General features: G+C 34.7%; 1 protein-coding gene across 1 annotated transcript; it reads left to right on the plus strand.

Moving 5' to 3' along the window:
- Positions 1-2,706: 2,706 nt before the first annotated feature.
- Positions 2,707-3,474, plus strand: LOC126889433 (uncharacterized). Its single transcript, XM_050657738.1, has one exon. The coding sequence runs from the start codon at positions 2,707-2,709 to the stop codon at positions 3,472-3,474; it is 768 nt and encodes a 255-aa protein (XP_050513695.1).
- Positions 3,475-24,552: the final 21,078 nt, after the last annotated feature.

The following is a 24,552-nucleotide window of genomic DNA, read 5'->3' on the forward strand; positions in this document are numbered from 1 at the left end:
GCCACAATATTAAGTGTAATAACTTTTTTACATTGTAAAATTTAGGACAGTTTCTTCTAAAGCAAAGTAGATACAATGCCGGGGATTATAAGTAAAATAAACCGAAGCTTTCAGCAAAAATCGCGAATAAAGAAGTTCATAGCTCGTCTTTTTTGCTTCATGCAAGATACCACTGTTGTTGACAATATTCCTGAAAATAATAAAAATGTTCTTCTTATGAGTACTTTGCATCATAAATCGATGCATCATGCATCACTTTCATCAAATGAAAAAGCCCCAAATTATTTTAGATTACAATTCCAATAAGAGAGCAATGGATACTCTAGATTAGCTTGTTGATTGCTTGATTGTTTTTTCTAATCTGCTGGACATTTCTGCCTACAACGCGTTCGTGTTATGGGCATCAATAAATATCTAATGGAATACCAATAAATTGGGAAAATGTCAAATTTTTCTTGAGGAATTGGAAAAAAACTAGTGAAACCAGTCATCATTTCCAGAAAAAATATACGAATAACTAAAGGCTCTAACGATCTGTAAAAAGGACACGAGCAGGAACAAGTAGACAAGATGGAAATGTTAGTGAACCGTCTATGGACAATCTAACTCCGCCTGCTAAACTAGCACGCTGTAAACTTGCCCTAAAAACGATAACAAGACTAAAATTATTATGTTGTATATATCACAAACATGTTTGTAAAATCCATTCGTTTTATTACCGTCCCAGTTGTAAACTGAATTAAATTTTTGTAGATATTTGTTACTAGGCTATTTTGAAAGAAAAAATGCCTTTTATTTTTATTAATAAGGTTTAGTTTACATAACCAACATAATTTTTGTTTAATTAACCATAATTTATCATTGTTAATAAAGTTTTATTTATCACCATTAGCTTATTTTATTTCGATTAAGGAGCGTAAACCATAGTTGGGTCATATTGACCCGAACAGTACATTTGTGTAGTTGACTCGAACGGGACAGCAGGGTTAAGCGAGAAAATATGGAACAAGAAGCAGATGTAAAACGCCGAACAGTGCTGTGTACTGCTTTTATGAAAGCTGCTAATGTTTTGGACAATTTGTTAGCTGAATCGGTGGACACTCGAAGCTGGCAAAAAATTAGTGTACAGTGAAACTTTTACAAGTAAAGTACAATGAGCTTTGTGTCGTAGAAAGTATGGTATTTGAAAGTATGTTAGAAAAAGCTACCGAAGCAGAGTTATTCAGTGAGATGGAGACAAGGGATAAATACAGCACACGATACTATGAACTTAAGTACAAATACGATGACAGACTAGTTCTGTAAGTTTAGAGTCATCAAATGTAAAAGTAAGCGTACATTTAAATTACCTCTAATCGAGTTCAAGAAATATAATGGAGAGTTAAAAGATTGGCTTCCCTTTTGGTCTCAGTTCAAAGTAGTAAACGATGATCCATCGATTGATTTACACGATAAAATAGCTTATTTGAGACAAGCTACTGTAAAGGTAGTAAGGCCAGACGTTTAGTGGAGAGTTTTCCTGCAGTAGTCGATAGTTACTCAAAAATTATTAATAGTTTGAAGTCTAGGTTTGGGAGAGAAGATCTTCAGATTGAAGTGTACATTAGGGAGCTCTTAAAGTTAATTTTAAGTCGAGTTTCTAGTAGTTCTTGTAATCTTTCTGCACTTTATGATATGGTAGAGAGCCAACTTCGTTCACTTGAGACCTTAGGCATAACTGCTGACAAGTATGCGGCAATATTGTATCCCCTTATTGAGTCATGTATACCGGAGGATATGATTAGACTATGGCATAGATCTTCACAGTTTTTAAGGCCTTCTGCTTCCGTATCTATGCACATTATCGATGAAGTTGCAGAAGTTACAACTTTAGAAACAAGATTGATTGGTCTAATGAGTTGTTTACAAAGTGAAGTTAAAAATGAACAAAAAATTTATTTAGAAACAGAAGGTTTTGGTTTATCGGCTGAAAATAAAAACAAATCCAATAACCTAGTTGATAAAAAGAATGCAAAATTACCTAAGCAAGGAACTAATCAGACCTTAGCGACCGCTACTGGGTTAATAAGTTATGAGGTTTGCAGGTGTATTTTTTGTAAAGGACAGCATGACAATACCAATTGTTTTAGAGCACAAAAATTATCTATGGGACAGAAACGACGAATATTGTTAGAAAAGAAAGCCTGTTTCCGATGTTTTAAAGTACGATATTCTTCGAAAAAATGTAGGGGACGCTTGAATTGTGTATTGTGTTATAAATTTCATGCTGTTTTGATGTGTCCTGATTTACCTATTAACAAAATTGATACATCGACCTCAGGTATTAGACGCTCGGAAGAAAATAGAACTGAGGATCAGACGCTTGCTAACTTCAATAATACACAGGTTTTTTTACAAACTCTGCAAATAAACATAAGAAGTGCAAAAGTTGCTAAACAAGCAAGGGCACTTATTGGCACTGGATCGCAGATAACATATATTTTACAGCGTACCGCACAAGAAATGGGTTTTCCTGCTAAGAAGACGGAAAATACCGTACATATATTATTTGGCGGTAAAAGTACTTCTGAACAACGACACAAATTATACCAAGTAACTGCGAGTGAATGGGCTTACTCTTGTTAATTTAATGCTTTAGATCAACCAAAAATTTGTGCAGATGTCTCACCTGTTTATGACGGCCCTTGGGTTGAGGAACTTAATGACATGAATATTTCGCTCAGCGATGTAGGACATAAAGCACCAATTGAGATTTTGTTTGGAGCTGATGTATGTTGCAAATTGTATACAGGGAGGAAATATCAGGTACAGTGTGGTCTTGTAGCAATTGAAACTTTGTTAGGTTGGACTCTTATGGGCAAGGTACCGGCAGTTCCTTCTAATTTCAGTAAATCTATGATGTCAATTTCATTGTTCGTTGATAATTCTTCTGTAGCAAAACTCTGGGAACTTGATATTTTAGGGATAACCGATCCTGTAGAAAAATTGACACGAGAGGTGGCGGCCAAAGAGGCTAAGAATTTTTTCTATGAGACTGTCCGATGTGACAGCAAAGGCAGGTTTGAGGTTATGTTACCTTGGTTGAACGAACATCCTTTAATTTCAGATAATTTAGTTGTCGCTAGAAAAAGGTTAGATACTAATTTACATAAGTTGAAAAGGTCCAATTTGTTTGAATCGTATAATTTAATATTCAATGAGTGGTTGAATGAGGGTGTGATCGAAATAGTGAATAATCCCGAAGAGAATATATGCGTACATTATTTACCGCACAGGCCCGTTATTAAAAATAGTAGCGAAACCACAAAAATTAGGCCAGTATTTGATGCATCATCTCATGAACAGGGCCGTCCATCTTTGAACCAGTGTTTAGAGGTAGGGCCTAATCTTGTTGAACTTATTCCTTTTGTGCTATTACGATTCAGACAACAAAAAATAGGAGTTGTGTCGGATATTCGAAAGACTTTTCTTTAAATTTCTGTTCATTCAAAAGACAGAGATTTTTTGAGGTTCCTAGGGCTAAATGATGAACGAAAGGAATTTGTGTGTCCTTTAAAGGAGTTGCCTAAAAAGGACCGATAACTAAAAGACTGATGCTTTCTGTAGCTCAAAGTATATTTGACCCTGTTGGTTTTACCTGTCCAGTATCTCTATTTCCCAAACTGTTGCTACAAAAACTTTGGGAAAAGCGCCTGGGATGGGACGCTTCCGTCGAGAATGGCATGGCTGATGAATTTTGTACATGGGTTACTCATCTTCCTGAACTGTCGTGTTTTGAGATTGTCGCGCTGGATTCAGGCTGGGCCCATGGAAGCTTACCATTGGAGTTTGCACACATTTTCAGATACAAGTAAGAAAGCTTATGCTGCCGTAGTATTTTTAAGATTTCTTCAGAATGATGAGGTTTCGATTTTTCTTGTAGCAGCTAAGAGTGGTGTGGCCCCTTTGAAGAAGATTTCTATACCAAGATTGGAACTGTTGGCAGCTACTATTGGCGCTAGACTTTATCAGTCAGTCAATAGACAATTTTCCCAGAATGTTAAGTCTTATTTTTGGAGTGATTCCACTACTGTCCTTTCTTGGATTCAACGTAAGGATGACTGGTCTGTTTTCGTTTTTAATAGAGTTCAGGAGATTAGAAATTTAGCCAATCCTGAGCGTTGGAACTATGTACCTGATTCTCTCAACCCTGCCGATTTCCATCAAGAGGATGTAACGTTCGGCAATTGTTCGTATCTCGATGGTGGGAGGGCCCGGAATGGTTGCACAGAAACGAAAATGATTGGCCCCAACAAAAAGTAGAGGTTGATGAAGAAGAAGTCTGTACTGAGAAAAAGAAAAAAGCCATTTCGTCACTATTTAATATGACATCCGACGATTTTCATCTCCATTACTTTTCTCAGTACACAAAACATTTAAGAATGATGGCTTGGGCGCTGCGATTTTGTCGCAATGCAAGAAAATCAAATGAAAAACATACGGGCAAATTGGTCGCTGAGGAAATCGACAAAGCCGAAGTGTTCCTATTGAAGTTAGTACAACACGAAGCGTTTGGTTCACATAAGAAACGAATTTCCTCGCTAAACACGTTTGTCGATGAATTTGGACTAATTACGTTTAAAAACTTGCGTTACTGAGAGAAATGACACGGAAGATTTTCGTCAATCTATCTTACTTCCGGGTGAACATTTTATAGTGCGCAAGTTAATTTTAAGCTTACACAAAAACTCTTGTCATGTAGGCACACAGGGACTACTTAGTTTGCTCTGCGAATAATATGGGAATTTAGGGGGTAGACGGATTGTGCGGTATATTTTAAAAGAATGTGGTATGTGCAAGAGACTAGATGGGAAATCGTTCGCAGTACAAACACCTTCATTGCCGGTCGATAGAGTTCGAGATGCTGCAGTGTTTGAAATTTCCGGGGTGGACTTAGCTGATCCTCTTTACTTGAAATCGGGCGAGAAGGCATGGATTTGTTCGTTCACTTGTGCCGTTTATCACGCAGTCCATCTAGAACTCGTTACCTCCTTGTCAACAAATGCCTTTATTCAAGCTTTTCGTCGCTTTGTTGCAAGGCGAGGATGCCCTAGAACGGTTTATAGTGACAATGGAAAAAAAAATTACGGGACTCGAGAACGCGCTCAAGCAATTTGACTGGGATACTATCGCGGAATATAGTTCCACACAATGTATTAAGTGGCGTTTCAACCCCCCTACAGCTGCGTGGTGGGGTGGATTTTGGGAGCGATTAATAGGTGTTGTAAAAGGACTTTTGCGAAAAGTTTTGGTCGAGCATCTCTCAATTATGAAGACTTATTGACATTGTTGTGTGATTGTGAGAGTATAGTCAACTCGCGTCTGTTGACATGTATTTCGGATGATCCTACTGAGTTAACCGCGTTAACGCCAGGTATGTTTTTACGTGAGCAAGTCAGCTGCGAGTTGCCGGATTGTGACTTGCTAGAGCAGAATTCTCTCATACGCAAAATACGACGTTTGCAAGAGTTGAGAAATCATTTGCGAAAAAGATTTCGTGCTGAATATTTGGCTCAACTCAAAGCGGGAACGAAAAAGACGAAAGTGTCTAAAGTGTCTATCGGGGGTGTCGTTTTAGTAGGCAACGACAACATCAAGCGTCTTCAGTGGTCTTTAGGGAAAGTTATTGAACTTTTACCTGGTAGAGATAACCAGGTGCGATTAGTTCGTCTTGCGACCGCACAAGGGCAACTTCTGAGACCATTGTAAAGGCTTTATCCAGTGGAAGTCGTGGAGGCAGTTACTGCTGGCCAGAATATCCAGGGTACTAATCTACGTGATGCGGTTCCAGCGAGAATGCCTCAAGAGAACGGCTGTCATCTTCAGGTTGGGGAAGAATTAAGTGAAAAGAGTGCGGGAGTGACAAAAAGCAGAGCACCCGACTTAAACGAAAGATGTACGCGAAGTGGCCGGGTAGTTAAAACTCCTGTAAGGTTCAAGTGACATTTTCTTGACTTAATTTTTTATGACTGTTTATTTTATTTGATATTTTATTGTAATTTTCCGTGACTCTATGTATTTTGTTGAGAATTTGTGTTAAATTTCTCAAGGTGGGAGAATGTCGAGTCAATGAATGCCTTATATCAATATTTCCAAAAAATTGAAAAAAAGTGTCAGTTAATTTAGGTAACGTTAATCATTTTTATAAAAGTCAGTCGATCTTGTAAAGTTCACCGAAAAAGGAATAAAAACTTGGTTTTAAGCGACATTTAAGTATTTTTATATTAATGAACCTAGGGATCTTCACGTAAAGTATCTCGTGGACATCCCATACGTAACAATTTGTGTCAGGTATTCGTTACTCTTCTTCCAACCCCACGTTAGCAGCCTCTCAGGTGGTAGGTTCTGAACGAATGCTGGCTGGAAGCTACTGAAGTGGAAAACAATCTAGATCTTCCAACTTTCAGGAACGAAACATCGAAAGAAAGAAATGCTTTCCGGCGTCAGCTACTGCACTGGGGTGAACTTTGGGGTCGTTGAAGGCTAGAAGTTTTCTACGAAGAGCGTCGTTGGCTTGCTCTATCCTAAACGGCGTAGTTTTCGCTAAGTAAAAAAATTTCTTAAAAGTTTAGAATGCTTATTTTTCGAGATAAACGAGGTTGAACTTTCAAAAAATCTAAAAATTGCAGTTTCTGAACCCGAATAATTTTTAATTAAAAAATAAAATAACAATCCTGCTTACAACTTTTGAATATTCAAGTCAAATTATACCAGTTTAATTACAGCTTTGTTTAACAATAAAGAAATTAATTTTTAACAATACAAATAATCAAAACCGGTGCAATTTAACTTATACTTTCAAATGCTGTAAGAAAAGTTGGTACTTTATTTTTTAATGAAAAGTTATTCGGGTTCAAAAATGGAAATTTTTTGATTTTTTGTTTAAGTTTAACCGCGTTTATCTCGAAAACTATGCATCCTACGAAAAAAGTTGTAAGAACAAACTTGTTTTGCTAAGAATGGCCTAAAAACTACAAAAACTCTTTTGTTTTGCAAATAATCGCTTTTTTATAATTTTGCAAGTTTTTTGTTTATAACAATCTTGTCGAAATCCGGACCAATTGCTACCCAAAAAAATCGTGTTCTACGGGTCAAAATACATATGTACATAAATGTTAATATTGTAACGATCCGAAATAAGTATACCTTTAATTTAATAATATTTATTTCTCTTTTAATTCACACCGATTACTTGCATGACGTAATCATAATAATAAGTGGTCACCGCGAGAAAACTTATTAAATTCAATTTTCAAACGCAACAAATTCCATAACGAAAGTCATTTTTCTGATAATCCACCGACTAACTGTCACTGTCTAATAAATCATTTTAAAATTTACTTGTGCATACAATCTGGTTTCACACAATAATTTTGGTAAGTTTTCATTAAATATTTCCTTTCTTTTCGGTTTAATAATGGCTGTCCATCGAAAAAAGAAAACGTTTGTCTTACGGTATAAATTGTTACAGGTTTTGGAATGTGAAAAAGTCACAAAAAGTCCTGACTTTTTGGCCAGATTTTGCGAGGTAGCGTATATTGTTAGGACGCTCTCGTTTTGATATGCCGTTAATTTGAGACCAATTCAATTTAAGACCGTCTAGTTTGAGGCCTGTACGAATAAAGTCAACCATATTTTGATTGTTTTACAATTGTTTATCCTGTTGCTGAATTTCCACTACATACCCATTTGGAAAACTAAAGTAATAAATTTTATTAATATTTCTCATCGATTCGGAATGTGACGACAGAATCCAGCTTATTTCCTGTTTTTTTTTGAAAATTGAATATTTAGTTTCTAAAGAATTTTGTTAGAATAGTCTGCTACATAATATTATATTATTTCTTATTTGTGAAGACTAAGAAAGCTTTCCGGCGTCCAAAAATAAGTTAATTACATAGTAAATAATAATAATATCTTCTTTTTCGTTTTGATAAAATTATAATTTTTTTTGTTATTTAATTGAACGATAAATATACCATACTCTAACGTTATTACCGTTGTTCACTATTCCTAGTTTTTTTATACTTAATTCTATTCCAGATGATGAGGTGTATCTAGATGATATAGTAAAGTTAGTTAACCTCCTAATAAATATTTCATATATTTTTTTTTGTGTAATCTGACTATGTATACCATGTTTGTTTTGTGTGGTTTCCATGTTTCTCCTAGGTTAGCTGAAAGATATGGTGGCGCCCGCTGAAGATTGGAAAATAAGACCTGACACCGATCGTTGTACTAAAATATTTTTTTTTTATTTGATTTTCATAATTTGATCTGATAAACAGCATCACATCTCTAATAACATCCATAAGAATCCATCCCTATAATCTCTAGAGACTAGAGCTACCGTGGTATTTATATGTGTTAGCTTCCTCCAGTGTGTTTCTCATTTTTTTTATCATTTTATTTGAGTGAAATCTCACCATTCTATGAATCGACACTATAGTGTTGCTACACATAATTTGGCGCCCAACGTGGGGCATATTCTGTAGAGGTTTGTGATAGTTTTTTTTAAGTATAAGAACAGGCATACATAGAAATAAAAAAGGAACTAAATTTTTTTTCTTTCACCTTTTATTTTTTTTCGATAACATAACACCTTAGTAAGTACCAGGAACAGCAACAAAGAACAATCTATTCAAATTTAGAAAAAATAGATATCTTGTTAATGATAAAAATTTTGGTTGCATTGTTTATGTAAACTGAATGATAGGAATAAATAATTCCAGTTTTTTCCGATTGTTAGTGTTTGTTTGTAACTGTCAACAGAATACCTCCAAGGGTAAACTGTGGATTGTGTCCTAATGATTGAGTGATTTTGCCTTTTTAGTGTATGTTTTTTTTTTGGACAACAGTGTCGTGTCTGGTCGCATATCAAATATTTTGTTTTTGGCAGGTAATAACGAAGTCGTCGTGTGTTTGTAGTTGACTCAAGTCTTTTGTCTTTCGGAAAGTTCTGAAAGTTCTTTTTGTGTGAATTTCCAGTTTAGAAAGAAAATTTCAAACATACCAAGGAGATTACGAAAATATTTATCTTGTGTCTTTGAGTCAAGTTACTACAAATTTATTTCCCCAAATGTGACTTAGTTTTTTTTTTGTTTGCTGAAGTGCACACTATCGTTTTTTCGACGACTTAAATATATTGATTTGGTTAAGAAATTTTTTTTCTTTTCTATTGAGATTTTGTTAATTCTTTTAACGATAATATGGAGTCCTCTATTGTACCATATTTAAAAGTTGATGAGTTAGATTATGAACTTTTTATACGGGGAGTTAAAACTACAAGGAGTGTTAGTGACAAAAAGACTATTCTTCGTAAACTTCTGTTAAAGAATTCTCCAATAGACATTGAAATCAATGTTCTTCACTTTGACGATGAAAAGACAAGCATTGATAACACTTTAGCTGATATTACCAACCTTGTTGATGAATTTGAAGGTGATGATAATGATTCTGTCTACCGTAGAGCTAAGGCTAGGTTGACCCATCTCGCTTATAGAATTGCTCGTCTTCCTAGTGTTTCAGCCGATGAAGTAGAATACAAAAATGAAGCTACTGCAAATTGCTTATTATATGAAGGTCAACTTGATGATAAGATTGTCTCTAGTCAACCATCCACTACCTTAGGTACTCCGATTAATCTGAACAATGTCGTTATCCCAACTCCAGTTGTACAAGTTTCTCATCCGATCAATCTTGCTGATTGGAACATCAAATTCAATGGTGATCCAAAAAGTGTATTCTCTTTCCTTGAAAAAGTTAAAGACATCTCAGAATCTAGGAATGTTTCACAAGAACTACTTTTTCGTTCAGCTGTAGAATTATTTTCTGGCAGTGCTGCTACATGGTTTAGAAGCGTTCGTCATACCATCACGAATTGGCTCGACCTTACTGTTTTATTAAAAACTACATTTCTACCGCATGACTATGACGAGGAATTATGGAGTCAGATCAAAACTAGGAAACAAAAGAGGAATGAATCTTTTGCTTTGTATCAAGCTCAAATTCTGTCCTTGTCAAAACGTCTGACTACCCCTCCTATTGAAAAAACTCTAGTTAAATATATGAGACAGAATATTCTTCCAGAGTATATTCCCTTAATTGCTTTAACCGATACTAACACCATCGAGGAACTTTCAATAGTTATCAGAAAATTAGAAAATAACGCTCAGATTTCAAATGTTAAGAAAGAATCATCTTCTAATGTTGCTTTGGTTAGTCACCAACGTCAGACTAAACATTCTAATTTTAGGAATAAAAAATCTTCTCAAAACCATGCTGAATCGAATCAGTCTTCTGAAAACCTTTCAAGTGGAAGTCCCAAAAATGTTATATGTTTTAATTGTCAAAAACCGGGGCACTTTTCCAGTGAGTGTAGACGAAAACATCAGCGTTACTGTTATCGCTGTGGTAAAAAAGATGTCACCATTCCAACATGCCCCAATAATTGTTCAAAAAACTAAAGAATGACACTACTGTGTTCGGTAGGTGTGTCTTTCGTAGGAGTAAAGAATCCGAACGAAAATGTCTTTCTATTTCGACTAACAAAAATTTCGATTCAAATGAGTGGTCCAAATGGCTCAATAACGTTAAAATTTTTTTAAGCCAACCAAAACCACAAATAACTCCAGTTATATATTCCAAACCGTGTGACAACCGACCATATCTAAAGGTACAAATATTTTTTCAGACTTTTACTCTTCTGTTAGATACAGGATGTACTACCACTGTCGTAGGATCCCAGGGAATTGAATTTCTTCTAAAACATGACGTTCAGATTGCAATACCCAATCATAAGAGTGTATCGCTTGCCGATGGTTCTAGTCAAAAGGTAACTGGAATTGTAGATTTGCCGATAGTTGCTAATGGCGTATGTCACGTCATAAACTGTCTTATTGTTCCATCCTTATCTCTTACATTTATTCTTGGTAGCAATTTTATTTCGAAATTCTCTCTTTCGTTGAATTTTACTCAAAACACTTGGAATGTAAAAAATCGAGTATGTTTAACATCATGTGATGAATCAGAAATGAATGAGTCTTTTGATTATTTGAGTTCTATTGAATCGTTAGATCCAGAATCGAAAAATCGTGCAGAAAAAGCTATACAAAGTTTCCAAGAAGTAGACAATAAAAATGGGATAGGTTTAACTAATAAGATCAAGCTCACTATTGACACTGGTGATGCCGAACCATTTCGGAAACGTCCTTTCCCAATGTCCCCATATATGGCCAAAATTCTAAATGATGAATTGGACGAAATGTTAAAACTTAACGTCATAGAACCTTCTAATAGTCCATGGTGTTCCCCTGTGTTACTGGTCAAGAAGAAGACAGGCGAGTATAGATTTTGCTTTGATGGCAGAAATTTGAACGAGGTCACCCGTCATGACACTTATCCTTTGCCAAACATCGATCGTATTTTGTCTCTTTTAAGAAATGCTAGATATATCAGTTCCATCGATCTTAAAAAAGCTTTCTGGCAAATTCCCCTTGATAATGCTTCACGTGAAAAAACCGCTTTCGCTGTAGTAGGTCGTGGACTTTTCCAATTTACAGTCATGCCTTTTGGCTTATGCAATTCTGCACAGACACAACAAAGACTAGTCGATCAAATTTTTGGTCCCGAATTCGAACCATATATCTTTACTTACATCGACGATATAATAGTTTGTTCAGCTACAGCCGAAGAGCATATAGCCCTCCTTCAAAAAGTGAAAGATAAACTCAAAGAAGCAAATCTTACCATCAATGTGGAAAAATGTGAATTTTTTAAAACATCTCTTAAATATTTAGGTTACATCGTTGGCAATAATTCATTGAGATCTGATCCTGATAAGATAACTGCTATGGTCAATTATCCTCGTCCGACTAACACCACGGAAATAAAACGTTTCATTGGCTTGTGTTCTTGGTACCGACGTTTTATCAAAGATTTTTCGACACTTGTCTCTCCCATTAATGACTTACTTAAAGGTAAGAAGAAAAAGGAACTTATATCTTGGAATCCCGAAGCTGAAAAAGCCTTTCTCTCTGTTAAAGAAGCTTTAATATCTTCTCCTGTTTTAGTACAGCCTGATTTCTCCTGTCCGTTTACTGTTCAATGTGATGCTAGCAATACTGGTCTTGGTGCTGTTTTAACCCAAGAAATTGATGGCGGAGAAAAGGTAATCGCTTATGCAAGTCGTTCTTTAACTAAGCAGGAACGTAACTTTTCCACGACTGAGAAAGAGTGCTTAGCCGTGTTGTTTTCGGTTGAAAAATTTCGTCCTTATATTGATGGAGTCGAGTTTACTATCATAACTGATCATTACTCTCTTTTGTGGCTAACGAATCTTAAGAATCCGACTGGACGTTTATCTCGTTGGGCGATGCGTTTAAAACAGTTTGGTTTTAGAATTATACATCGAAAAGGAACTTCCCACAATGTACCGGATGCACTTAGCAGAACTCATGAACATTCTGAAATTTCCTATCTTGAGGTAGATACCGATCGTATCGATCCCTGGTTCGATAATCTGCGTTCTAAGATCCTTAATCATCCAGACGAATTTCCCCAATGGAAAGTCGAAAACGATCTCGTCTATAAATTCATACCGTCTTGTTTACCGTTTAATTCGAATATGTTTGAGTGGAAAATATTAGTGCCCAAACCTCAACGTCGTGATGTCATCAATTCATGCCATGAACCACCAACATGTGCACACCTCGGTGCTTACAAAACTCTTGCACGTATCCGAGAACGTTATTATTGGCCGAAGATGCGCCAAGACGTTGTAAAGTATGTTAGATCTTGTAAGACTTGTGGAGCTCAAAAAGCCCCTAATACTGCTAAAATTGGAAAAATGGGTCGTCAAAAACAAGCCGATTTTCCTTGGCAAATCATTGCTGTAGATTTAATAGGTCCTTTGACTCGTAGTAAAAGTGGCCACTCCTGGTTACTTGTAGTAGCTGATTGGTTTTCTAAATTTACTCTATTACATCCTTTGAGGAAAGCTACTGCTTCGAATATTTGCAATTTTCTTGAAAATCAAGTTTTTCTCATGTTTGGAGTTCCTCAGCATCTTCTTTGTGATAATGCCCCTAATCTTAATTGTAAGATCATGAAAGATCTGTGTGATCGTTACAACGTTCAAAAAATATGGTTTTCCGCAGTCTATTCCCCTCAGGTTAATTTTGTCGAGAGAAGCAACCGTGTCATCGGAACTGCTATTCGTTGTTACGTAGAAAATCACTGTGACTGGGATAAAGAAATCCATAAGATTCGTCAGGCAATAAACACCGCCAAGCATGAAGTGACTCAATTCACTCCAGCTTTTTTAAATTTTGCTCGGCATGTACCTATCTCCGGAAATTATTACGGTCGAATACCAAATGATCTTGTTGATTTGGAAATTGTCCCAGGTGACCGTAAATCATATGCCTCTGAAGTTAAAGGTTTGTCTGAAGTTTTCTCTTTTGTACGCAAGAATATCACCAAAGCTTATGAGCGCAATGCCAAGACGTACAACCTGCGCAAGCGTCATGTCCAATTTAGTGTTGGAGATAAAGTATGGAGAAAGAATATGGCTCTCTCCAGTGCACCAAAAAAATATATGGCAAAACTTGCGCCTAAATATGTGTTATGTACAATTGTGAAGAAATTTTCTCCTCTAATATATGGTTTGAAAAATCCTGATGGATCTAATGCTGGCAAATGGCACATAAAGGATTTGAAAACATATTATCCTGATAATGATTCAGACGACGAACCGAACTCGTCAGATACAGAATAAAAGAAAGTTTTTCTTTATTTAATACTGTATCGAGTGTATGTATAAACTTCTCCTGTTTAAATTACTTATGGCCAGTGTGTCCTTTGTGACCATTTTTGTTTTGTAACGATTTTGTTTTTCTTTTGCCAAATAAATCCAGACATCCATGATCTGTCTTATCTGGTAATTGCGAGAGAAAAATTTTATAATTGTGTTGTTTTTGCTTTGAGTTCGGCAACCATACATAAAGTTGTCAGATGTGTATACTATACGCATGCTGGTCGTTTTTGGTTTATGCCTCTACTGTGTATCACAATGTTAATGATATGTAGGTTATATATCATATATCTGTTGTGCAGTTTGTTTTAATCTTGGTGTGTATTGTTAACACACTACCTTTTAGTTCTGGTTGATGATGGATGTTAGTGTCGATTTCATGAATATTGGTAAATGGTAAATTTTTGGCCGACATAACGTTTTTTAGATAATACATCTAAATAGTCAACATGTGTGTTTTGTGATTTCTCTTTCCCTATATAGAGAGATTTGATATACTCATGGGGTCACAAAAACAAAATGATGTATTAGTACATAATGTAGTTAATAGTAAATATATTAGTAGTAGTAAATATAGTATTTTTTTTTTATTTTTTTATGGGAATCGTTTCTATCCTGAATGGTAGTAAACAGTACCTACTGTTCTGATATGCATTCTATCATATGAGTACTAGTTCGAATATTGTAGTTGTACTTTACCCTATAGACTAGGAATTTTGACTCCTTGCATTCAATATTTTTCTCATTCTTTCTCATTTTGTTACTAGCGTTCAACGGATGTCTTGGATAGCCAGGCACAGAGAAGGGCTAGGAAAAATGTTAGCAGATTTCCGCCAGCTACTTGTCGGAATAATAAGTTTTTCAGATATACCGTACCAATAATAATTTTTGAGTATCCTGATTAACTTTAAGTTATGTAACCTAGGATTTTAGACCCTCACCGATTTTGAGCTTACCGAATTTGACCCTCACCAAAAATGTCCCTATTACAGGCGTTTGATACGCGTTAGTTATCACCAGTCCTAAGGAAACAATAACTATTACCATCTATCTCATATGCAAGTATGTCATCCCGTATTTCTAATGTATTTCTAACGTATTTCTAATGTCTAACTTTTCTCCAGTATAACCCAATTCTTTTGTTTTCGAAAAACTAGTAACGTACCTCTATGTCTGAATTTCATGGTTTGTTTCTTTTATGGCCATGTTCCTACTTTTTGTTTTTTTTTTTTTAGTTTACTCATATAACATTTACGCTGTGAGTGAACGTAGAAATGTGAAAATATGTGATTAAGTCCGCTTATAGACGTGAGGATAAATACGTATACCTCAAGTCGAGAGATATAATGAAAATCTCTATATGTCAAGCCACAAAGGCTACAATTCTCCTTCCATTTTAGTGTAATAGTATGGTCGTTTGAATAAATTTTATCTAAATTTTCTTTGGATGTATGAATTTGTCTTGGTCGTTTCGTTACGTGTGTTTCCACACCCATAGTCCGATCTAAATCGCGCTAGCGAGCTTTAGTTCGTGAAGGAGGTTGTGTAACGATCCGAAATAAGTATACCTTTAATTTAATAATATTTATTTCTCTTTTAATTCACACCGATTACTTGCATGACGTAATCATAATAATAAGTGGTCACCGCGAGAAAACTTATTAAATTCAATTTTCAAACGCAACAAATTCCATAACGAAAGTCATTTTTCTGATAATCCACCGACTAACTGTCACTGTCTAATAAATCATTTTAAAATTTACTTGTGCATACAATCTGGTTTCACATAATAATTTTGGTAAGTTTTCATTAAATATTTCCTTTCCTTTCGGTTTAATAATGGCTGTCCATCGAAAAAAGAAAACGTTTGTCTTACGGTATAAATTGTTACAGGTTTTGGAATGTGAAAAAGTCACAAAAAGTCCTGACTTTTTGGCCAGATTTTGCGAGGTAGCGTATATTGTTAGGACGCTCTCGTTTTGATATGCCGTTAATTTGAGACCAATTCAATTTAAGACCGTCTAGTTTGAGGCCTGTACGAATAAAGTCAACCATATTTTGATTGTTTTACAATTGTTTATCCTGTTGCTGAATTTCCACTACATACCCATTTGGAAAACTAAAGTAATAAATTTTATTAATATTTCTCATCGATTCGGAATGTGACGACAGAATCCAGCTTATTTCCTGTTTTTTTTTGAAAATTGAATATTTAGTTTCTAAAGAATTTTGTTAGAATACTCTGCTACATAATATTATATTATTTCTTATTTGTGAAGACTAAGAAAGCTTTCCGGCGTCCAAAAATAAGTTAATTACATAGTAAATAATAATAATATCTTCTTTTTCGTTTTGATAAAATTATAATTTTTTTTGTTATTTAATTGAACGATAAATATACCATACTCTAACGTTATTACCGTTGTTCACTATTCCTAGTTTTTTTATACTTAATTCTATTCCAGATGATGAGGTGTATCTAGATGATATAGTAAAGGTAGTTAACCTCCTAATAAATATTTCATATATTTTTTTTTGTGTAATCTGACTATGTATACCATGTTTGTTTTGTGTGGTTTCCATGTTTCTCCTAGGTTAGCTGAAAGATATGGTGGCGCCCGCTGAAGATTGGAAAATAAGACCTGACACCGATCGTTGTACTAAAATATTTTTTTTTTATTTGATTTTCATAATTTGATCTGATAAACAGCATCACATCTCTAATAACATCCATAAGAATCCATCCCTATAATCTCTAGAGACTAGAGCTACCGTGGTATTTATATGTGTTAGCTTCCTCCAGTGTGTTTCTCATTTTTTTTATCATTTTATTTGAGTGAAATCTCACCATTCTATGAATCGACACTATAGTGTTGCTACAATATTATCATGAAATAAATATTTTAATATTAATTTCCGTACGGTTTATTTTGCTGCATACTGTACTCTTGAATAAGAGTTAATTTGAACTAACACAATTGAATATATTAATAACTTTTTCAAGCACAAGGGCATTACAAAATTTTATGCTTGTTTTACATTCAAACTTCACACACCAACACAATTTTCTGTCTATGAAAGTGGCATTTTCTTTTCCGAAAACGCCACTTACGGCTTTCTTCACCTATTTTAAGGTCAAAGCCGAATTTGATATCGAAAGAAAACAAGATAGGGTTTTTCCGATGGGAATTTTCTTAGCAGGAGAAAATATTTGGCATTTTCCGACAATGTTTGTTTGTCTTTGATATGAAAAGAACAGAGAAAGTGATTGTTTGATAAATTGGAACGACGTATGCCTAAATAAATTCGTTTTATAAGGTGGAAGGTCTAAAAGTATTAGGAAATAATGGGTAAAGGATGTAAAAATGAAATACCTGGTATTGCAATAATATGTATCATTTAGTAGAACTAGTAATTAAGAAGATTGAAGCAGAATATTATTATAATATTGCAGTTATAATGTATCATCTCACACTGTTATATTTTGTTGATGCTAAACACAATAATTGATTGTTGTTTTCACACACTCTTTGTCACTTTATGCCATGAACTGAATTTTCTCGTTAAATATAGGGTGAGGCAGATAACTGGCCTATTAGAAATATCTCGAGAACTAAAGGCAACAGAATCATGAAAATTGGAATGAAGGGATTTTGAACGCTGATCTATTAAATGAAAATATTTTCATCTCTTTGCTACTTCCGGTTATACCGGAAGTTGCTTAAAACTTCGTTTTTTTAAATGGGACACCCTGTATATTTTTACATTTTTCGATTCTCTTCGATGTCTTCTTTCTTAAAATATGAGGTTTTGTAATATTATACAGGGTATTTTAAAAGATAATTACCTTTTTTATTAATTTCGTAGCAAAATTCACAGCCTGTAGAATTGTAGTAGTTTGACATCTGAAACTCTACTTACGTTCAAATGATTTTTAATATACTCTACGATTGTTAAGAATGATTAGTATAGCTAAATTTTTAATTTTAGTATACAGGGTTGGTCGAAACTCGGAATGAGTATTTTCTGAGTTTTCTTAAATAGAACACCCTATATTTTTGTATTGTAATGAATTGATATTTTATGGTACTTTTTTATTTCTTAAGCATTCCCTATACCTAACTGCTTTAATTTGTGAGTTACTGGTGATTCAAGCTAAACATTAATTGCAACAGAGAATACGTAAAATTTTATTAGGTTGGCCGTGAAAATACTCAATCCCAAATAATTTTTCAGAAATAAATACATATTAATCGAGACTGGTCCTTAAAATTACCAATAATGGTTTAGCTATCAAAATACCTACGTAGTTAAGATTGTTGGTGCGATTAACAATTAAGCACAAATTAAAGCAGTTAGGTATTAGGAATGCTTAAGAAATAAAAAAGTACCATAAAATATCATTCCATTACAATACTAAAATACAGGGTGTTCCATTTAAGAAAACTCAGAAAATACTCATTCCGAGTTTTGACCAACCCTGTATACTAAAATTAAAAATTTAGCTATACTAATGATTCTTAACAATAGTAGAGTATATTAAAATGATCTGAACGTAAGTAGAGTTTTAGATGTCAAACTACTACAATTCTACAGGGTGTTAATTTTGCTAAGAAATTAATAAAAAAACTTAATTATATTTTAAAATACCCTGTATAATATTACAAAATCTCATATTTTAAGAAAGAAGACATCGAAGAGAATCCAAAAATGTGAAAATATACAGGGTGTCCCATTTAAAAAACGAAGTTATAAGCAACTGCCGGTATAACCGGAAGTTGCAAAGAGATGAAAATATTTTCATTTAATAGATCATCCTTCAAAACCACTTTATTCCAATTTTCATGATTCTGTTGCCTTTAGTTCTCGAGATATTTCTAATAGGCCCTTTATTTGCCTCACCCTGTATACATAAAAACTGTTTCACGATGAACTTATACATTCAGATCAATAGGCCTTAAAGGCCCATGGCTTGACATTTCTCCACTGTTTACTACATTTTTCTCTGCTCATGGCCGCAGTTCTCCAATTTGTTGTCCCGATTATTTTAAGATCTTCCCTACATGCTTCTAGTCACCTTTTTTGTAGTCGTCCTCTTCTCTTGTTTCCATATCCTTCCAGCAGAGAGTCTGTCTACCATCTAAGTCACTTTCTCTTTTCTAATTTCTGGTTTTCGGTACAGCTCTCTGATCTCTGCAATTGCTCGTCTCCTCTAAACATATTCATCGTCCTTTACTCACCCGAAAATCTTCCTTAGAACACTCCGTTTAAAGATGTTCAGCATATTCTCTTGATTTTTGTTCATAAACATATTTTCGCTTCCGTAAATTATTGTGGGCTGAATAAAGGTTCGGTAAAGTCTCACTTATCGTCTCGTCGGAAATATGGTGGTGACCCGTCGTCTTTCTTCGTACGCTCTGCAGACGGCTTCGGCTATGGCAGGCGAAGTACTCTCTGCTTTTGTCCATTTTGGCTATGGACTTTCCGCTAGCATTATGAAAAGCAAAGGAACAGATGTATACTTCCGGTTTCATGGCTCTCTGTCCGTCTATCTGTTAGTCTTCTTCTTCTTCTTCTTCTTCTTCTTCTTCTTCTTCTTCTTCTTCTTCTTCTTTTTGTATAGACATGACTCTGACTGTTTTTTTCAATGTGCCTCAAGTAAGTTGTCGTTCCAACGTTTTCGTGATCTTTCCACTGATCGTCTTTCTATTGGGGAACCGTCTCTCGCTGTCCTGACTGCCCTATTTAGTTAGAACTGCCCCAGTTATTAATGTTATCCACCTTGCATCTTAGTCGTATATCTGTACTTCTAGCTATGTCCCATAGAGTCTTACCATCGATTTCTCGAAGGGTTTTCATCTCCGCTGTTTCTAGCAATCGTTTTTTCCTCTCTCTGTCGGGTCGTGTTTCTGCCGCGTATGTCATTATTGGTCTGATGATTGTTTTGTAAATTCTGCCTTTCATTTCTTTTCCGATATTTTTATTTCTCCATATTGTGTCATTCAGGCAACCTGCTGCTCTGTTTGCTCTATACACTTGATCTTCCACTTCTGTTTCGAGCCTTCCGTAGCTAGATAGTGTGATGCCTAGGTATTTAAACTCCAGTTTCGAGCCTTCCGTAGCTTGATAGTGTGATGCCTAGGTATTTAAACTTCATCACGTGTTCTATTATCTGGCCTTCCAACTCCAATTTACATCTTATTGGATCTGCTGTTATAACCATGCATTTTGTCTTTTTTGGGAAAACTAACATGTTAAATTTTCTGGCGGTTATGTTAAATTGGTGCAGCATACGTTGTAACTCATCTTCACTTTGAGAGATTAGTATTGCATCGTCTGCATAGCAAATTATTTTAAGTTGTTTTTCTCACATTTGGTATCCTTTTTTGGTTCTTACTTTTTTTAATATCTCGTCCATGATCAGGTTGAACAATAAAGGACTCCAGGAATCCGCCTTTCTTATCCCATTGCCGACTTCAATTGGGTAAGTTAGTTCATCTTTCACTTTCACTTTTATTGTGTTTTTCTGGTAGATGTTATCGATAGATTTAATTATTCCTAGAGGTACCTCTCTCGAGTATAACAAATTGATAACGTTCTTTAATGTGACCCTGTCAAATGCTTTCTTAAGGTCCACGAAACATAAATATGCCGGTTTGTTTTATTCCAACGATTTCTCTTGAACTTGCCTCATTACAAATATAGCGTCAGCGAATGATCTTCCGTCCAGGCTAAAACCTTGTTTTTCTTCTGCTTATGGTATAATTTCATTCAATTTGTTTGTAATCACTTTGGTTGTTATTTATAATGTTGTGTTTGATAAGTTAATTCCTATGTAATTCTCCGGGTCAGATTTGTCTCCTTTTCTGAAGAGAGGTATTAGGATGCTTGATCTCCATTCTTGTGGTATTCTGTTTTGTTCTATTATTTTTTGTATTAGTTTTAATAGTTGTTTAGTTAGATCTTGTCCTCCGTACTTTAGAAGTTCATTCGATATTCCGTCCTCTCCTGGAGATTTTCCATTTTTTAATTTTCTTAATGCTTCCTTTGCCTCTTCCTTCTTGATGTTTATTTATTCGTTTGTCGTAACTTCAGGTGTTGGTGGTTCATTACCGTTGCCTTTAGCAAATAGAGATCGAAAGTAGTCTGTCCATGTTTCCTTCTGGATGTGATTCGCTTTTATTAATTCGTTCATCTCCTTTCTTTGCTCTCTGATCATTCTCCATACTTCTTTTTGTGTTCCGTAAAAGTCGTGTTCAATCTGTTTTGAGAAATTCTGCCAGTGCTTCCATTTTATTTGTCTCACTAAAGTATTCGTTTCGTTTCTGATTCGTTTGTAGTGGTTGTGTGCCTGTTATGGTCCAAGAGCTGTGAGACATTTTTGAGTAGGTATTTTAGGCAACCTGAAAATTTTTCAGGTGACTTTTCTATAAAAGCCTAATACAAAAATGCCGGTCTGGCTGGAGGGTAGCGGTTATTTTCCCCAAAAATCCCCCCCAAAGTTTAAAAAGGGTAAAAATTGTTATTACAAAAAAATATCATTGATATGACTTGAAAGTAAATTTAAATATTCAAATATAAAGAAAATAAACAGGCCAGGCGATTTAAGGGCGATTTTAACTCTGCAAGATACTTGCATGGGCGCCCCAGGATTATTTTAAGGGGGTGCGTCTGAACTTCAGAAGATTTCATCTGAATCTGTACACACTATTAACGAGTATAAAATATACAACTATACACGCATAGCTATGTACATTCCTTCCGGACAGGGAGGTGCAATTGTTATTTTGACAGGGTATTTTTTAATATTAAAAAAAACATTCTAAAAAGACAGGTTCTTTTTGGTGAAATTTTCCAACTGTCAGGTGATTAAACAAATTACGCGTGCATATAAATGAAAAGCGCTATAGGCAAGCAGCAGTGTGAGAAAGAGCGTGTACCGATAGCTTTTTGTGTCCTAGTTGTAGCTGAGCGAGTCCGTTCGCTCGAGAAAAATCACGTGACCTGGCGATATCCATGTTGTTGTTCCTCGGAACGTTAGAGTGTTTATTATAATATATTATAGTTTTTTAAGTAACTTTTTCTTAATTAAAGAAAAATAATACGTACTATACAATAGATTTTGGAAATATGATAGAAAAAGACAAATTTATTATTATAAATATATAGGTAGAAAAGAATAAAACTATAAACTATATTAATTCTGTGTCCGTACTTCTTCTTCAAACTCCTCAGCTGAGCTTAAATATTCATTCTCTTCTTCCTCGTCAGACTCCCCTCGAGACTCAGATTCCTCTTCTACATGATCTGTAAATAGTTGTAATATGTATTTAGAATTAATTAAAAATTAATTAGTGATTAACTAGTTGAGTTGCTACGGGCGCATCTGAAGAAAGACTTGCCGTTGTTGAGATGTGGAGTTATCGAATAATGTTAAATATATCATGGACACACGTAATAAAAGCGGAAACAATAATAAATATGAAAAAGGCAAAAGAAATACTCAACACTATAAAAGAAAGAAACATGAGCTACTTTGGTCATACCTACACTAAGAAATAAAACACGTGATGTTATTGGTTATATAAGGAAAAGTATTAAGCGTTAGTAATTTTTCACTAATTCTAAATAAGTATTACAAATATTTACAGATCAGGTAGAAGAAATTGAGTCTCGAGGGGAGTCTGACGAAGAAGAAGAGAATGAATATTTATTTTAGCTCATTTTTCTTTCCTTCATAGTGTTGAGTATTTCTTTTGCCTTTTTCATCTTTCTTAATGTTTCCGTGTTTGTTAAGTGTTGTGTCCATGATATTTTTTACATTATTCGATAACACCACATCTCAACAATGGTAAGTCATTCTTCAGGTGCGCCCGTAATTCTCCAGGCTTCGACTCCGTATAAAATTACAGATAATACGTAGCAACTCAATTAATTAATCACTGATTAATTTTTAATTAATTCTAAATACATATTCTGACGAAGTCTGACGAAGAAGAACAGAATGAACATTTAAGCTCAGATGAGGAGTTTGAAGAAAAAGTACAAGATTCGGACACCGAATTAATTTAGTTTATAGTTTTATACTTTTCTACCTGTATATTTATAATAATAAATTTGTCTTTTTCTATCATATTTGCAAAATCTATTGTATAGTACGTATTACTTTCCTTTAATTAAGAAAAATTACTTAAAAAACTATAATATATATAATAATTACTCTAACGTTTCGAGACACAACAACATGGATATCGCCAGGTCACGTGATTTTCTCGAGCGAACGGACTCGCTCAACTACAACAGAGGACGCAAACAGCTATCGGTATACGCTCTGTCTCACACTGCTGCTTACTTATAGCGGTTTTTTTTTTTTTAAACCTGTCTTTTGTAGAATATTTATTTTTTAAATTAAAAAGTACCCTGTCAAAATAACAATTGCACCTCCCTGTCCGGAAGGAATGTACATAGCTATGCATGTATAGTTGTATATTTTATACTCGTTAACGGTATGTACAGATTCAGATGAAATCTTCTGAAGTTCAGATGCACCCCCTTAAAATAATCCTGGGGCGCCCATGCAAGTATCTTGCAGAGTTAAAATCGCCCTCAAATCGCCTGGCTTGTTTATTTTCTTTATATTTGAATATTTAAATTTACTTTCAAGTCATATCAATGATATTTTTTGTAATAACAATTTTTACCCTTTTTAAACTTTGGGGGGGATTTTTGGGGAAAATAACCGCTACCCTCCAGCCAGACCGGCATTTTTGTATTAGGCTTTTATAGAAAAGTCACCAGAAAAATTTTCAGGTTGCCTAAAATACCTACTCAAAAATGTCTCACAGCTCTTATACTATTATGTTTGTTTTGTTCTGTATTGTAAAAAGGCTTTCTTATTTTCTTCACATTGTATCTTCACTTCCTCTCTAAACCACGGGCTTTTCTTTAATATGTGAGCATTCGTTACTTTTCTCTCTCCAAATGATTGTGTTGCAGCGATGATTATGTTATCTTTGAGTTTTCGCCAGCTTTCATCGATTTTATCGTTTTTTAATTTTCCATTCACAGCAACCTTCTCTGATATTCTTTTCCTGTAGAAGTATTCCGTGGATTCCGTATTTAGTTCTTCGACTTTGACTTTTGTTTGTGTTGATGCTGCCCTTTTGGGTGTAAATTATTTTTTAATGATCCCTATTTTACATAATACTAGGTTATGGTCGCTACCTACATCTGCTCAGTTGAGGCATCTTACGTCGATTATTTTTGATGGATGTATACCGCTGTTGGTTACAATATAATGTATCATAGATCTTTGTCCACGGATTCCGTATTCAGTTCTTCGACTTTGACTTTTGTTTGTGTTGATGCTGCCCTTTTGGGTGTAAATTATTTTTTAATGATCCCTATTTTACATAATACTAGGTTATGGTCGCTACCTACATCTGCTCAGTTGAGGCATCTTACGTCGATTATTTTTGATAGATGTATACCGCTGTTGGTTACAATATAATGTATCATAGATCTTTGTCCACGGGTGTAATTGAATGTATATTTGTGGTGGTCTTTGGGGTCAAAAAATGTGTTATTTATTCTAAGTTCGTTCACTTCACCATTTTCGTTTTTAACATTTTCATTGTTTTTTCTTAATTACGGGTTTTACTTGGTTACCTATTCGATCGTTAAAATCCCCCAGTATTATC

The sequence above is a fragment of the Diabrotica virgifera genome, chromosome 8, assembly GCF_917563875.1.
Source record: "Diabrotica virgifera virgifera chromosome 8, PGI_DIABVI_V3a".
In the NCBI taxonomy this organism is placed as follows: domain Eukaryota; kingdom Metazoa; phylum Arthropoda; class Insecta; order Coleoptera; family Chrysomelidae; genus Diabrotica; species Diabrotica virgifera.

Bases quoted from the DNA above. Each gene is read 5' to 3' on its own strand.
- LOC126889433 (XM_050657738.1), top strand. From the start codon at position 2,707: ATGAATATTTCGCTCAGCGATGTAGGACATAAAGCACCAATTGAGATT.